Source organism: Leptonychotes weddellii, chromosome 2 (assembly GCF_054177405.1).
Source record: "Leptonychotes weddellii isolate Sample4059 chromosome 2, ASM5417740v2, whole genome shotgun sequence".
NCBI classification, from domain to species: domain Eukaryota; kingdom Metazoa; phylum Chordata; class Mammalia; order Carnivora; family Phocidae; genus Leptonychotes; species Leptonychotes weddellii.
This window is the reverse complement of record NC_138370.1, coordinates 16,587,147-16,604,739: the sequence shown is the minus strand read 5'-3', so window position 1 is coordinate 16,604,739 and position 17,593 is coordinate 16,587,147. Positions and strand designations below refer to the sequence as shown.

The window sequence follows — 17,593 nt, the reverse complement described above, 5'->3', positions numbered from 1 at the left end:
CTGTGTTCGAGCTCTCCAGGCTTTATTCGGGATTTGTCTTAAGGGGGGGGGGGGGTGGTGTGTGTGTGTGTGTGTGTGTGTGTGTGTGTGTGTGTGTTTTTAATCGGAGAGTAACTGTTGACTCCTTTACAGAATCAGACTGTTCCTGTTGGAACTGTACCGACTCCTGTCTGGAACCAGACGGTTCCTCTGCCGGCGTGAACTGACTCATTTTGGGATCAGACTGTGCCCGCTGGATATGCACGAGGCTTTTGGTATGACTCCAATTTGGAACTGGATTGTTCCTGCTGGAACCATACTGGACCTTTGGTCTGATGCCTTCTGGAAACAGGCTGTTTTCTGTTGAAACTGTGATACTTAGCATTTTTTCTCTTTACTCTTGAGAAAAACGTCTACGAAATGGAATCCCAGTCGTCAAAATGCTTTGAGGGTACCAGGCCCCTACTGGGGCTCCACCTGGTCTATCTTTAAAAACTATGGTCCTTCTGCATATGCATTTATAACTAAATAGACTGAGTTAACCAAAAGTAATTTAGAATTTCAACAGCCCTTATGGGGAACTTTCCGACCTGCCCAAACTTGGTTTACCCAAAAGTAAATTAGAAAGCACAGCCACTAAAAAACAAAAAAACCTAAATGGGATGCCTGTTTTAGACGGCACCTTGAGGCTTCTGAATCCTTTCAGGATTCTGAGTTTGCCTCTTTGTAAAATACTATTTCTAAATTAACTGATACAAGTGAAAGAAGTCTAAATGGCTTTGGAGCTCTCTTTTTCTCCTCCTCTACCTTCTTTGTTTCCAGACACCTGGCAGGTGCCACTTTCCTTTATTCTCACAGCTGAACTTCCTTTTTTTCCCTCTGAAATGCTCCCTGCTCCTTCTCCTGCCTCTTTAAAGTTGAGTCTTCTGAGGATCTACAGAAATGCCAAGTTTCTTATGCTTGCTGTACTAAGGGAACTATGCGAGCCATAAAGAATTTTCTAAAGTGACTGACACCCTCCCCGCTCCCCCTACATAAGCTTGCTATAGAATTTACCCTAGTTATTCAAACTTACCAATCTAGTTTCTCAGATTTATATCCATTAGTCCACATGCTTATTTGTGAGGGTCAGACCAAACACTGGATGAAACTAGTCTGACAGGAACATCCTGAAGGACATGTAGAGAAACAGACTCCTAACTTTTGGCAAGACACTAGAACACTCCCAGGGAATATCCACTGGGCAGTTATAGTAGCTTTTCCTAAGCCTGTCAATGGGAACAAAAATTCAGGCTTGTGCACAAAAGCCTGATGAACCTCTTTCATGACTACTACAATCAACTCCAAATTGTTTTTAAAGAAGGTTCTGGTTTTCCTTTAAATGCTGAATCCACTCAGGTAGCATTTAACTCTACGTTCAACAATGACCTGAACAGGGATATTTCTCCTTGAGTCTTTTTTTTTTTTTTAAAGATTTTATTTATTTATTTGAGAGAGAGAGAGGGAGGGAGGGAGGGAAAGAGAAAGAGAGCACAAGCAGGGATAAGGGCAGAGGGAGAAGCAGAAGCAGATTCCCTTCTGAGCAGGGAGCCCGATGCGGGACTCGATCCCAGGACCCTGGAATCATGATCTGAGTCGAAGGCAGACGCTTAACCGATTGAGCCACCCAGGCGCCCCTCTCCTTGAGTCTTTTAAAAGGACCAGGATGAAATGGAAAACTATACGCACTCCAGATTGAATCTGGCAAACCGGCTCGCTTGCGTCCTAGATGGGTCACCTAAAGAAGGACTGCTAAAATTTTCAATTTTCGACTTGGTCAAATGAAGGTCCCTAAAAAAACCAAAAACCTTCCAGTTTCTGCTATTATTGCAAAGACCCAGGGAATTATTAAAAAGCTGGGACAAACTTAAGTGCTCCAGGTGCTGTAAGCCCTTTACTCAGTCTTTCTAGCCTCCTCCTCATTCCCAAACACAAGGCCCTAAGGAGCTAAAGGTGCTCCTCCCAATCCTCCCTCTTTAGTGACCTGCAGACACCACTTTCCAGACTGGGAACAAATCTCCTGTTTGCGTTGACGCCAGAACTACACTCTGCATGCTTAACCCCACTGCTTTAAAGCAGTCTCGACCTCAGAGCACTAAAACAGTTCAAATAGTTGAGGGGGTGGGTCTCTGATAGACCTGAACAGGTTCCCATCTCTGACCCTATTCCCTTTTGTCTAGGCCTATTGAGAGAGATGCATCCTTTCTCCCCCTTAATTCATCCATCTCTATTCATTTACGGGGCCAAGATTTCTCACAGAACTATCATGCCAGAATTTCCTTCTCCCAAAGGGGAAATAATTCTAGAATTGGTAACAGTAATCAAAATAGCCAACCAGGGGGATTAAATGACCCTTGCACATCTTTCATTTGCTCCATCTCTGACTGGAGCTGCATCTAGAGACACTGATTATTTGCTACTATTGGATCAACTACCACCTCCTTAACAGGCAAAATCCTCAACTGATATTGGCAGAATCCAAAGTACACCTCCCCATCAAGATTCAAATAGATCCCTCAAACCCCTCTGCAGAATTAATCAAAATCAAGAAGGCCCTTGAGGCATCAAGCCCATAACAGAAGATTATAAGGCTCAGGGCTTCACTATCCCCTGCACTAGCCCCTGTAATATTCCTATTTTATCTGTAAGAAAACCCAGTGGCTAAGGATGGAGGTCTGTCCAGGACCTAAGAGTAATAAGTACCACTGTTTTCCCTTGGCATCCTGTTGTTCCCAACCTTTACATGCTACTGATATCCATTCCTACTGAAAGCTAATTTTTCATAGTTTAACTATGCAGTACATTTTTAGTATTCTCGCTGATGAGAATAGCCAATATCTTTTTGCTTTCACTTGGGAACAGCAATACAGCTGGACGATCATATTTATCCCCAGGGTTTCACAGAGTCCCTCTTACTTTTCACAAACCTTAAAAGCTGGGATGATAGAAAGTTTTGGGAAGGCTCTACTTGGTTAAAATATGTAGATGACTTGCTTTTCTATCCCCCCTTCTCAAACTTCTTCACAGGAGATAGCATCCACCTGTTAAAATCTGTAGCCTTAAAAGGATATAAAAATCTCCAAAGTTAAAAAAAAAAAAAAAAAAAAAAGCAGTTTGCTCAAATTCAGGTTTGATACTTAGGGCATCTGATCTCCAAACAAGGACTACATTCGGATCCAGATGATACCCTTTATGATTGTTGACAGGACTTTCTGACCTCTCACGACAATTTGTAACAAACTCTTCGAAGCAAGGCAAGGATTTTCATGACTTCCTGAGCGCTCTTATTTAAAGGATGTAAATGGTAAATACTGTGTGGGGTAGGCTACCGCAACTCCTTTTTGAAATCACTGAGGCAGCACCTTTACCTTTGGTATTTCTACCCAACAGGTTGAAATATATGCCCTTGCTCAAACTTGTCCCTTAGCCAAGGCTAAAGCCACGAACATTTATACCGACAGTCAGTATGCTTTTGGGGCAGTTCATCACTTTGGAATATTATGGAAACAATGAGATGTCCTTACCCCCAATGGGGATAAGATTAAAAATGGCTCTTATGTCCAAAATGTACTAGATGTCATACTTTTGCCGGCAGCGCTATTAATAAGGTTTTTGGGCATACCAGACTTGACTCACTTCCTGGAGGCCAAACAAAACCACCTCACTGGTATTTCCATCAAAAATGCTGCTCTCAAGGAGACCAATAGCCAAACTTCTGTCACAGTCCAAAGGAATGTTCTCCCAGATGATTATTTAGAAAAATTGACAAGAGATACCCAACAATTGACTCTAGAGAGGGAGAAACGATATTGAAAATCTAAATAATTGTTGTCTTGATAAAAAGAGACTCTGGTTTGGACCAAATAACTGTCTGGCCCTACCAGCAATTCTAAAATTCCCACTACTTACATGCATTAAACCACTGGTCTACTAACAAAGTGTCAGTATGTACCTGTCCTGTACGTTTACAAATGTACTGTGTGCTCCTGGCTGTGTTCACTATTCTGCTTCCATTGTCTCTTCAAGCAGAGACTTCCAGGAGGCCTATATAACTCTATGTTTGCCTTCACAGGGAAAAGCTCTCTCCTAAGTTGGAATCAGTGCCAACAAATATTTCAGTTGGCTACTTTCAGACCTAGAGTCCTAGTTTAGAGCCATCATACAACTTGGAGTTCTGTTACTTCTTCCGCTTTGCGTAATTATTTTAAGTTTTGTATTTTGTTCCCTATCAAACTTTTTAAAAAAACAGTGAACCCAATAAGATGATGCTGGTTCAATGTTCTGAGAAAATCTCCAACACTTAAGACCTTAAGAAGATACAGACTTTGGATGGGAAGTGCCTGAGTATTCTCTCCTAACCTTCCTCATCAACTCAAACGTGGCTTTAAGTGGTTTCCAACTGCTCTGCACCTTCCTCCCTGCACAGAACATGACAAGCAGGAAAGGTCCTTCCTGGAACTGAGGGGAAAAACCACTAGATATGGAAAACTTGACTCTTGATCACTTATGCTTTTAAAGAAAGATTTTTTTTAAATTTTTTTGAAGATTTTTTTTTTAAAGAAAGCTCCACCCCCAACATGGGGCTTGAACTTGCAACCCAGCAGAAACCCAGAAAGAAAGGAGCCTTGCAAGTTGATAGTACTTTAGATACCACTTTACTACCCCCACAGGAAGAAGAAAGGTGTTCTCTTTTGTTCTGCAGGCTTCCCTATGGTTTTGCTGTAGCTTGCTTGTCCTGGATTGCAATTCTCTGCTCTTCCCAAGTAAATCCATGTTTGCTGGTAAAACAACTGGCAGTTTTATTTCTAAGGTTAACAGTTTAAAGTTATACTCTCCTTTCCCCTGTCCCGCAGCAAGCTACTTTCAGAGAGAATGAAAGCAGGGCAAAAAAGATTACCCTTCCTTACACCTTTCTCTGCTTTTCCACATTCTGTATCCTCTGGGCTGGTGGGCTATTCTTAAACTTTTCTCATAAACCCATTTAGCCACAAAAGATTTGAAAAGGCCATATATTATATTAAAAATATTAACATTAAATGCACTAAAATATGACACTGGCCCTTCCCTTATGTTTTTTAATCCTGTTTTGTTCTCGACAGCTTTGATTATCATGCCAGGCGTTTATTTCTTGACGGTTTCATATATAAGACCCTACACTTTCTTCCAGTATAATCTGGTGGTTTATATTCAGGTACCACAGGAAGTCATGGTTCAGCTCTGCATTTGTCAGGATGAAAAAATGCTTGGCAGTTGACAGAATTTACTGGAGAACAGAGATTCTTTTTTTTTCTCTGATTTTGATAGACTAGAAATGGGCATTTTAGTCATGGGGTATTTCAATATTTGTCCAGGGTCTTAGCCAAATATATAACACACAGACCTGAAAAAAAAAAAAAATCTGTCTCAGAAGAAAAAAAAAATTTTTGTCTCAGGATAGAAGACATGACTTAAATTTTTCTTCATTATTGTCATTTTTATGAGATAATTACATAAGGGAAAAGTCTCCACAAAGGCCAAAGTCAGTTTTGAAGATCTGATGTTTACTCACGTTGGTCCAGAAGGAGGATAGGTTGATTTTCTGCAGTTTTCTGTCCACTAAAAAAAAACAATGAAAACTAAGTTTCAGAAAATAATAAACTGAACAATTTGCAAAAACAGTTAAAGACTGTGTAAACAAAATCAAGCGTGATTTGCCCTTTCAGATCATTACCTCTTAAAAGTCTTTTGCTCCCACGAAAACTTGTAAAATCTCAAACTTAAGGGCATTTTCAGCCTTAATTCAATTTGTACTAGTGCTATAATTTGGATTCTATATTGCAAACATACTGAATAAAGAGGAAATGTTAAGAAAGTAAATGGAAATGTTTATGTCAGATAGGCTGATATATCACTAAGAGTAAAGTAAATCTTGATAGAGTATGATGTCACTTGAATTCATGAGCCAACTCCATTGCAACCGAGATTTGCAACCCAAACCAGGTTTTCAGGACACACTGTGCAGGGCCCTTCATAATCTGGCCATACTTTACCTTCCCAGCCTCCTTTCCTGCCACTCCTCCTCTTATCATGCACGGCCACACGCAAACACGTCCTCTGACCTCGGACCCTCCCCTGCCTGTGCATGCGCGGTTCCAGTGGCCCAAAATGCCATTTCTCCACCTGATGAACTTTGCACTTTAATTTCTAAGACCCATTTCAAATACTGTCTTTTTGTGAAGTCTTCCTCTACTTCCCATATGAAAACAGTCATACTCTCCTCCATCCTCCCTGAGCACCTGTGCACATCTCTATTACCATAGTTATGACCCTGCATTAAAATTATGTTTCTCTCTTCACCTCCTGTGCTCCAGGAGGTGAATGGCTCCCAACACTGAGACCACTCAGTGAATGAATGAATGAGACTGTTTTAGGGAGAACTGCTGAAGCTTAGTAGCAACATAAAATCAGCTCTTAACATGAAATGGTAAAAGTTCACATGGATTTACGATGTTTTTTATTACTAGTTCAAGATAGCAAGCATGTTTATCTCCTGCTGTAGACCCAATATTGTAAATGTAAAATAATTTTTAAAAAGAAGTAGAAATCCATAATAAGAGGTGGAATAGGGAAGGAAACTACTAGAACTATAGTTTGAGCTCAGAAAATATTTCTGCAGCAAAAATTTTGTGGGAATGGAGATCTAACATCTTGCTTTAACTTTTTTTTTAATTAAGTACAGTTGATACACAATGTTACATTAGTTTCAGGTGTATAACATAGAGATTCCACCAACTCTGTATGTTACGCTGTGCTCACCACAGGCTACAATCTGTCACAATATTTTAATAATACCACTCACTATACTCTCTATGCTGTGCCTTTCATCCCTGTGACTTATTCATTCCATAATGTATTAACTTTTTATAGTAAAGAAGTGTATAATGTAGCGTGACCTAACCTGTGATCCAAACATTAACTATCTAATAACTTTACTACAGTAAAAGTTGCTCATAAGTGCTGTTTTGCCTTGTAATTTTAGACTCAATTCACTAAGAAACAGCACTAAGCATCAGATTATCAGAAGCTAATTCAATCATTAGAATTTAAACTCTATTTCTAAAATATTAGAATATAACATATTACATAATATATAGCATTAATTTGATAATTCAGTATCAAGGTAGCAAAAGCTAATCTCCAAAGCCACTCAATGTTCATAACAGTGGTTGAGGATGGTTCTTGTTTGGAAAAATTTCAGCCCCTGAGTTTAAAAACCATAGTAAAACTTGACTGTTGCTAACCTAACTCCTGTGTAGAGGTTTGGATATTCAGCATCTTTCTTATAAAAATTCACAGAAATGATAATGGTTAAGTCTACAAGAGGAAAAGGAGTTCATGGTTGATAGTAGTGGTTCATTAACACATGAGAGATTCAAATATTTTCCACAAACTACCTGCCAATCAGCATTATAATAATCACAAGCTGGACACAGCTTGCATTTTCACAAGCTTTGTACATTTGTCCAACTAAGCTTTTGTCTACACCACACATATTCTTACCATTGTCCACTGTTATACAAAATAGCAGATTCCATTACAAGTCTTACTGAATTACTAAGTTCTCAAGTTCTTTGAGAGCATCCTTGCCTGCAGTTGTTCCATGAGAATATATACAGAGACTAATTTTTCAGTCTCAAACTTGGCACTGATGCTTTAATAAATAGCAATAACTGATCAGTATCAATAACTTCAGTATCAATAATTGAGAATCAATTTGCCTTGCTCTTCAACTGATATGGATGTGTCTACCAAAGTCCCAGGTAGCCGTTCTCATCTAAAGGCTAACAGTGCACAACAAATTTTCTCAGGACACATTCTTTTCTACTGCTGCAATCAAGTGTGATTTCATTAACTCACCACGGCTAAATGCCTTTCCCTGCTTTGCTAACAGATGAGCTACTTGAAGACTTATTTTGGTTGCAACCTCATTTTGCTTTTAAAAATTTGTAAATAGGGCACCTGGGTGGCTCAGTTGGTTAAGCGACTGCCTTCGGCTCAGGTCATGATCCTGGAGTCCTGGGATTGAGTCCCACATCGGGCTCCCTGCTCGGCGGGGGGTCTGCTTCTCCCTCTGACCCTCTTCCCTCTCGTGCTGTCTCTCATTCTCTCTCTCTCAAATAAATAAAATCTTAAAAAAAAATAAAAATTTGTAAATAAATTCTGTGATGAGATATTCTTTTATACTGTCTTATTTTTCTGATCATTTTTTTCCTACGGGTCGGGAATACTGTGCTGACCCCTGAATCGTGCAATGTTGATTCGTACTGCATTCCTTCAGCACAATGCTAGACGTGCTCTGTTACCTAATTAACTGCCAAGATAATCCATACTCCACTTTGCATCGAGAGCATAACATCTGAAGTTCACTTTTTGTGTTTTGACATGATAGGTTTGCACTGATAATTTTTTTTAAGGATTAAAATAACATGGTACATTGATACATGTGGCACTCAAAATGCAGTTGAGTTAAAATTACACAACTATCACTTGCAGCGTGCCAAGCCACAGGCGCCCTGCACCCAGGCTCTGCTCAGCAGGTGCTGTAACGCAAGGCACCCACGGACGGTGGGCAAATACACAAGCGTGGCCACGTTCCAATACAACTCTGTGGATGGACACGGACATGTGCATTCCATGTAATTTTTACATGCCACAAAATATTAATCTTCTTTTGATTTTTCCCTCCCAACTTTTAAAAAATGTCAACACCATTCTTCGCTCGCAGGTCTTATGAAAACAGGCGGCAGGCGGTCCTGGGCCTGCCCGCCACTGCTGGAAAGCAGGACAGCTGTAGAAGCTGTCCGGGTTCTTCCTAGACGATTTTTTCAGTTTCTTTAGAGGAAAACCCTTGGAGGCGCTGTGTATGTGTGAAACAAAGAGAGAGGAGAAAGAGACTGTGTGTGTTTCGTTTTCTGCCGAGTGATAATGCCATATGCAGTTTTGTATGCAGAGGTCAGGATGGGGTTATTTTCTGTTTGTTTGACTCTCCTTTCATCCTCATTTAATGTCCTTATAATACCTCCAGAATAATTGCCACTCTGAGCCAGGAACCTCTTCAAGGAGCTCCTTTCTTCACAACAGCTGCTTCTGCTTTTGTCTTATCAGCCAATACTCCTGCATCTACTACCTAACTACCAAAAATTAACTGAAAATGCCTCAGAGACAGTCATTTAAAATCATATGCTCGGGGGGACTTTATTATACTAATAAAAGTATTCTGCATTATAATAGCACTAGGAATGCAACATATATCATCATAGAAACCTGACTGTGTAAAAGTTTTAAGATTTCCGGTTACCTGTTTAAGAAAATCTAAAGTGAAAATATTTAGGTAGTGAAATTATGCACAGGTTACCTCTGATAATTCAAGGCATACATAGAAGGGCAGTCAAGGGGCGCCTGGGTGGCTCCGTCAGTTAAGCGGCTGCCTTCTGCTCAGGTCATGATTTCAGGGTCCTGGGATCGAGCCCCACATGGGGCTCCCTGCTCAGCAGAGAGTCTGCTTCTCCCTCTCCCTCTGCCTCTCCCCCTGCTTCTCCCCCTGCTTGTGCTCTCTCTCAAATGAATAAATAAAACCTTAAAAAAAATAAAATCATATGCTCATTTACTTATGTCGTATTTGGCAGCACTTAGTTGTCTTAGTTTCCTATGACTGCTGTAACTAATTACCACGAACGTAATAGCTTAAAACAACACAAATTTATTATGTTATAGCTCTGGAGGTCAGAATCTAAAGTGGGTCTGCAGGACTGTGTTCCCTCTGGGGCTCTAAGGCGGAATCTGTTTCCCTGACTTTTCCAGCTTCTAGAGGTCGCCTACATTCTTTGGCTTGTGGCCCCTTCCTCCAACCTCAAAGCCAGGAGCACAGCATCTTTTCTCTAACCTGCCTCCTTCTTACAGGGATCTCTGTGATTATATTGGGCTCCTCTGGGTAATCCAGTATAATGTCCCCTGTTCAAGCTCCTTTACTAAATCGCATCTGCAAAGTCCCCTTTGCCACAAAAGGAATATATTCACAGTTTCTCAGGATTAGGACATGGGCATCTTTGGGAAGCTATTACTAATCCTACAACACTATCCATACAAAAAGACACTGCTGACTATGACAAAAAGACCATGTAAAATCTCATTGCAGATCAGGAATAACATATAAACATTTGCTATCAATTTGGAACACTAATCCTGAATCCCAATAAGCAAAATCCCAATTTCCATAAGAAATCAATTCTTCTCATTAGTAGACCTATATTACAAAAAAATGTATCAACTTGTTAATTTACTTTCATCAATAAAAAATTTTTGGAAATGTATGTTATACATATATAACACCTACATAATATCCTTGATTTGCCTCTTAGCCCACAATGCCTAAAAGATATACTATCTAGCCCTGTACAAAAAAGGTGAATGACTCCTGCCTGAGAGTAAAGGCCTCCTAGTCTAATATTTAGGCACAAAGAAAACAAATGAAAAAGAACCTAACTGAAAAATATTCAATAATTTAAGGAACAGAAAAAAAATAAATAATGTAAGATAATGATCAGTTTCAACATTCCTGATTACTCTGCTAGTAACCTCAAGAAAAATTCAATATATTATACCTATAAAACAAGAACAAGATGGTATGGAAAAAAGGTAAACCAAGTAATTAAAAACATAACTGCTGAAATAAAAAGATAGAAAAGTAAAGGTGAGAAAATCTGTCTTAGAATAAAAAAAAATATATAGAAAACACAAGAAAGGTATTTATCCAAAGGATATAAACACAGTGATTTGAAGGGGCACCTGCACCCCAATGTTTGTAGCAGCAATGTCCACAATAGCCAAAATATGCAAAGAGCCCAGATGTCCACTGATAGATGAATGGATAAAGAAGATGTGGCATATATACAAAATGGAATATTACTCAGCCACCAAAAAGAATGAACTCTTGCCATTTGCAATGATGTGGATGGAACTAGAGGGTATTATGCTAAGTGAGATAGTCAGAGAAAGATAAATACCATAATGATTTCTCTCATACGTGGAATTTAAAAAACAAAACAGATGAACACAGGGGAAGGGAAAGGAAAATAAGATGAAAACTGAAAGGAAGACAAACCATAAAAGATGCTGAACTCTAGGAAACAAACTGAGGGTTGCTGGAGGGTGTTGGGTGAGGGGAAGGGATAACTGGATGATGGGCATTAAGGAGGGCACTTGATGTAATGAACACTGGGTGTTATATGCAACTGATGAATCACTAAATTCTCCCTCTGAAACTAATAATACAATATATGTTAACTAAATTGAGTTTAAATAATAAAAAAAAGAAACACAGGAAAAATAATAAGATAAACCACAGGAGAAAAAAAAATAGAAAGGTTTATAAAATCACTACATGGGGTCCAACATCTGACTAATAGGATTTCCAGAAAGAGAAAGCACAGAAAATAAAGGAGAGGAAATTATGAAAGAAATAATATAAGAAATTTTGCTAGAGCTGAATGGAGATGTGTTTTAAAATGGAAAGGCCTACTGATTACTCAAAAAAAAAAAAAACTGAAAAAAAAAAAGAGCTTTCAATGAGACACATTACTGTGCTATTTCAGACATAAAGAATAAAGACAAAAAACATAAAAGCTTCTAGCACTGGGCAGGGGAGGGGGTCCTACAAAAGAATAAGAATTACACACCCATCAGACTTCTCAACAGCTACATGAATGCTAGAAGAGAGTGACACCATCATTTCCTTGGCAGGAAATTAATTTCAAACTAGAATTTTATAACTAGTCAAGGCACTCATCAATTTTGGGATTTAAATGGAGTCTTCAATTATAAGTCATGGCAAGGACACAGAAAGTGTACCTCCCACATATTATTTCTTAACAAGTTACTTCAAGATATATTCTACCAAAATAAAGGAGTAAACCAAGTAAAAGACAGAACAGGATCCCAAAAGAATGGCTCCAACATACACGGTAAAGGGAACCCTTAGAAATTACACTCCCAACAGACACGAAGAAACAGGTGTCCTAAAAAGCGGGACTCCACAGAAAAAACTGTATGGTTGAAAGGCTGGAAGAACTTGAGGCTACAAGAGAAGCACAGACTTTATGAACAAAAGAAAAACAACTAGAAACTACAGGAAGAAACTGCAGCATCAGAAAAATATGGTACAAATAAAAACAAATTGGTCCCAGCTAGATTAGGAATTAAATAGGTTTTTAAGAATGGACACAATAAATATTGAGAGAATAAATCAGAGGTTGAATAATATACATAATATAAGTAGAATGGGGGCACCTGGGTGGCTCAGTTGGTTAAGCACCCAACTCTTGATTTCAGCTCAGGTCATGACTCGGGGTCAGGAGATCGAGCCCTGCATAGGGCTCTGCACTCAGTGTGGAGTCTGCTTAAGATTCTCTTTCTACCTCTCCCTCTCTTCACCCCCTGCTCTCTCTCTCTCAAAAAAAAAAAAAAAAAATACAGTCAGGATGGCATAGGTTTGGTTTCTTCTAATGACAAAAAAATGAAAAGAAAGCAATTAGAAATTCCAAGGGAAAAAATCTGTACAAGAACGCCATGATAGGGGCGCCTGGTGGCTCAGTCGTTAAGCGTCTGCCTTCGGCTCAGGTCATGATCCCAGGGTCCTGGGATCGAGTCCCACATCGGGCTCCCTGCTCGGCAGGAAGCCTGCTTCTCGCTCTCCCACTCCCCCTGCTTGTGTTCCTGCTCTCGCTATCTCTCTGTCAAATAAATAAATAAATCTTTAAAAAAAAAAAGAATGCCATGATATAAACATGAAGCAAACTAAAACGTGTCATGAGTATGAATGTCGTAGAAAACATATTTGAATATTCTTTCAGTGTCATTAGAGTTGTGGCTTTAGAATTATAGAAAAGGAAATATAGTCAGCACACTGAGCAATAACCATTACAAATCATACTTCTTTAAACATTGTTTACTGTTCCCATTTTTTAAAAGGAAATATACAGACAAAGCATGAATGACTCAATTACAATTATGTTATTGATGTTGACTATGCAAAAGTATATAGAAATGAAGAAGAGAAGGTAGAAAAAAGAGGGATGGGTCAAGGATGTCCACGTGCACCACTTCAATAGTGTGCTAGAGTATCTAGCCAGAGCAATTAGGCAAGAAAACAGAAAGGATCCAAACTGGAAAAGAAGTAAAACCGTCTTATTTTCAGATGATATAATCAATCTCTCTCTCTCTCTTTATATATATATAATATATATATATATATATAAAAAACCCCTAACAAATCCACTAAAAACTTTTAAAAAATAATAAATGAATTCAGCAAGTTTGGAGGATACAAGATCAATGTACAAAATCAATTCCATACAGTAGCAATGAGCAAACTGAAAATGAAATTAAGAAAACAGTTCTACTTAAAATAGCATCAAAGAGAATATGATACTTAGTAATAAATTTAACCAAAGAAGTGCAAGACTTGTACACTGGAAATTATAAAACATTGTAAAAAGAAATTTAAAGACCTAAATAAATGGAAGACATACATGTTCATAGACCAGAAGGCTTAATACTGTTAAGACGGCAATACTCACTAAACTAACCCACAGATTTGATGCAATACCTATTTAAATCCCATCTGGCTTCTTTGCAGAAAGACAAGTGACCCTAAAATTCATATGGCAATTCAAGGAACACATAATAGCCAAACGGTCTTGAAAAAGACCAACAAAGTTGGAAGACTGACACCTCCTAATTTGAAACTTACTATAAAAGCAACAGTAAGCAAGACACTGCAGTATCAGCATAAAGACAAATCAATGGAATAGAACTGAGAGTCCAAGAAATAAACCCTCACATTTATGCAAACTGAAAATCATGTTTGATAAGAGGCCTATATCTAGAATATATAAATATCTTAAAGTTCAATAAGAAAGACAACTTAATTAAAAAATAGGCAAAGGATTTGAATAGACATTTCTCCAAAGAAGATGCAAGTCAATAAACATATGAAAAGATGCCAAACGTCATTTGCCAACAGGGAAATGCAAATCAAAACCACAAGGAGATACCACTTCACAGTAACTAAGATGGCAATAATAATAATAATAATAAAATAAGCGTTAGCATGGATGTGGAGAAACTGGAACCTTTATTCAATGTTGGTGGAAATGTAAAACAGTGCAGCTGCTTTGGAAAACTGGTCCTCTCTCAGTTAAACATATAGTTATCATGTGACCCCACAATTCTGCTCCTAGGTATAAACTGAAAAGATATGAAAACATGTGTCCACACAAAAAAACCTATACAAATACATAAGTTCATAGCATCATTACTCACAATACCAAAATTGGAATCAACCCAAATGTCCATTAACTGATGAATGGATGATCAAAATGTGGTAAAGCCATACAATGGAAGTTATTCCATCATAAACAGAAATGAAGTATTGCTACATGCTACAGTGTGGATGAACCTTGAAAACACTATGCTAAGTGAAGGAAGCCAATCACAAAGAACCACATATTTTATGATTCCCTTTATGTGAAATGTCCAGAAAGGACAAATCCACAGAGACAGAAAGTATACAAGTGATTACTGAGGGCTGAGGGGTAGGTTTCAGGTTTAGGGCTAAGGGATAAGAGGTTTCTTTTGGGGATGATGAAAGTGTTCTAAAATTGACTGGAGAAATTGTTGCACAACTCTGTGAATATACTGAAGCCATTAAACTGTATAGTTCTAGGGGGTAAACTGTATAATATATCAGTTATATCTCAAAACTGTTAAAAAAAAAAAAAAAAAGATGCAGGAAAGATGGTCCAAGGAAGCTAAATTTTTATCCATCATTGCAGTATTAGAGTAGACAATGCCTAAAGTTGATTGAGACAAATTAAGCATAAACATATCACAGTAATATTCATAAAAATAACCAGGAGTGAATAAAAACTTCTAGCCCCCAATACGGCATGAGCACCAATTAATTAAAACAGACTGAGCTGCAAACTACTAGTATGATAGTAAACACAGGTTCTGCCTGAATATCACCTGAGTACAAATAGTTAAAAGTATTCACTTCTAGGGAAGGGTAATGGGGGTAGAAAGAATGAAGCAGGAAACTTGATTTTCATCATAAGCCTATCTATATCATTTGATTTTCTTTATGTACACTTCGATACAAACTTTAAAACATTAAATTTAAAAATTGCATAATTTCATTTATGTGGAAGATTTTCAAGGAATGATTCTCTGAAGTTATATTTAAGTGTCTGTAACTGTCATTATCTAAAATTATTTTAAAATAACATATAGAGCAAGGACAGGAAGATGGTGGCAGAGTGGGAGGCCCCTAGGCTCCCCTCATCCCATGAATACAACTAGATAACTACCAAATCATCCTGTATACCTCAGAAATTGACCTCAAAACTGGTAGAACAAACTCCACAACTAAAAGCAGAAAAGAGGCCACAGTGAAGAAGGTAGGAAGTGCAGAGATGTGATATGGGAGAGAAACAGATCATGACTGCTGCAGTGGGGAGGGAGGCAGGGTCGCAGAGAAGGGTAAGGGACAGACTAGCACATGGGGAGTACAAGGGAAAATGAAACCCCCACAGCAATTCCTTTGGAAAGTGAGAGGGGTCAAATTTCATAATTTCTGGAAACTAGTGGGGCTTAAAGCCTGGAGTTTTAAAGATCAGAAGGGTTGGCTGGAATAGATCCAGAGAGCATTGTGTAGCTCTTGGAGAGAAGGCAGGCAAACAATCCACAGTGTGTGGAAATAGTGATCTGAAGAGCACCTGGGGCCATGGTAAGGGGGTTATTTGTTCATCTCTAAGCATATCCCAGAGAGACAGCATTCACGAAGAGACCACTGCAGGAACAAAGGAACTGGCTGGCCATTTCCATGCCCATCAACATAAGCACAGGGCCACCTTCAGGAACCAGCCCTGTACCCACACTCATTACTTAACATGCTTAGACCAAGTGGAACACACTGCCTGCCCCCTCCAGTCACACTTGCCTCAGTCCCAGCACAGTGGTTCCTTTCCCCCAGAAGACTGGCTCAAACTCCTGCTCACACTGAGTATCCGGACATGGGAGTTTTGCAGAGCTTCTGTTCCAGCTGGGGTGGCAACAGTCTCATTTCACAAATAGACCAGATCACACCTAGTTAAAATGCACTACAATTAGGGCAGGAACCAAACCATGCCCACAAGAGGCAAAGAGACCTCTGCAGACAAGTGGCCTGACAGATAAAGCGTCCAGGACACAACAGCAGAACACAAGCAACATACACTGGAAACACTCCCAGAAGCACCAGGCTCTGGGGGAACAAGGGACACCATATGGCAGGGCACTATAGGACCTCTTCTTCATAAGGCCATTTTCCTCAAGAACAGGAGATGCTGACTTTCCCAACACACAGAAGCAGGCACAGAGACTTGGACAAAATGAGTAGACAGAGAAACTTAACCCAAATGAAAGAATAGGACAAGGTCACAGCCAGAGATCTAAGCTGAACACATATAAGTAACATGCTTGATAGAGAATTTAAAGTAACGATCATAAGGATACCCACTGGAATTGAGAAAGGAGTGGAAGACTTGAATGAGACCCTTAACACACACATAAGGAATAACATAGCAGAGATAAAGGGTACAATAAGTGAAATGATAAACACACTGATGAAATGAACATCAGGATGGAAGATGCAGAGGAATGAATTTAGTGATCTAGAAGACAGAGGAATGGAAAATAATCAAGATGAACAAAAGAGACAAAATATGCAATACAAGAAAAGATTTAGGGAACTCAGTGACTCCATCAAGTGTAATAATATTTATATTAAAGGACTTCCAAAAGAAAGAGAAAAAAGGGGATAGGAAATTTATTTGAAGAAATAATAGCTGAAAACTTTCCTAATCTGGGGAAGAACAGATATCCAGATCCAGAAGGCACAGAGAACTCCCATCAAAATCAAGAAAAGCAGACCCACATCAGGACATATTGTAATTAAATTGGCAAAATATAGTGATAAGGAAAAAAAAATTAAAAACATGAAGACAAAAGGCGGCAGTAACTTACAAGGGGAAACCCATAAAGCCAGCAGGAGATTTTTCAGCAGAAAGTTTCCAAACCAGAAGAAAGTGGCATGATATACCTTCAAAGTGCTGAATGGGAAAAAGTGGCAACCACGAATACTGTCTCCAGCAAGCCTATCATTCAGAATAGAAGGAGAGAGAAAAAATTTCCCAAACAAAAACTAAACTGAAGGAGATTGTGACCATTAAACCAGCTCTGCAAGAAATATTAGAGGGGACTCTTAGAGTAGAAAGGAGAGACCAAAAGTGACAGTATAAAGGTAGGAAACATAAAAGCAATAAAAATGAATATTTCTGTAAAAAATCAGTCAAGGAACTCACAAAATAAAAGGATAAAAGATTTAACAACATATACCTAAAACATGGGGAGGAGAGGAGTAATGAATGAATTCAAACTTAAAGGACCATCCATTTAATACAGACTGCCATATGCAAAGGAGGTTATATATAAACCTAAT

The 17,593-nt window shown here is 38.8% G+C and overlaps 1 protein-coding gene across 2 annotated transcripts in view; it reads right to left on the bottom strand.

Annotated features, from left to right (window-relative positions):
* The window catches only part of ASAH1 (N-acylsphingosine amidohydrolase 1), a 46,296-nt gene that overhangs the window by 19,652 nt on the left and 9,051 nt on the right, over positions 1 to 17,593 (bottom strand). For both annotated transcript variants that reach the window (XM_006727606.3, XM_081807995.1), the window contains exon 2: positions 5,567 to 5,613. In XM_006727606.3, coding sequence (XP_006727669.1) covers positions 5,567 to 5,613 — 47 coding nt within the window. The remainder of the gene's footprint in view (positions 1 to 5,566; positions 5,614 to 17,593) is intronic.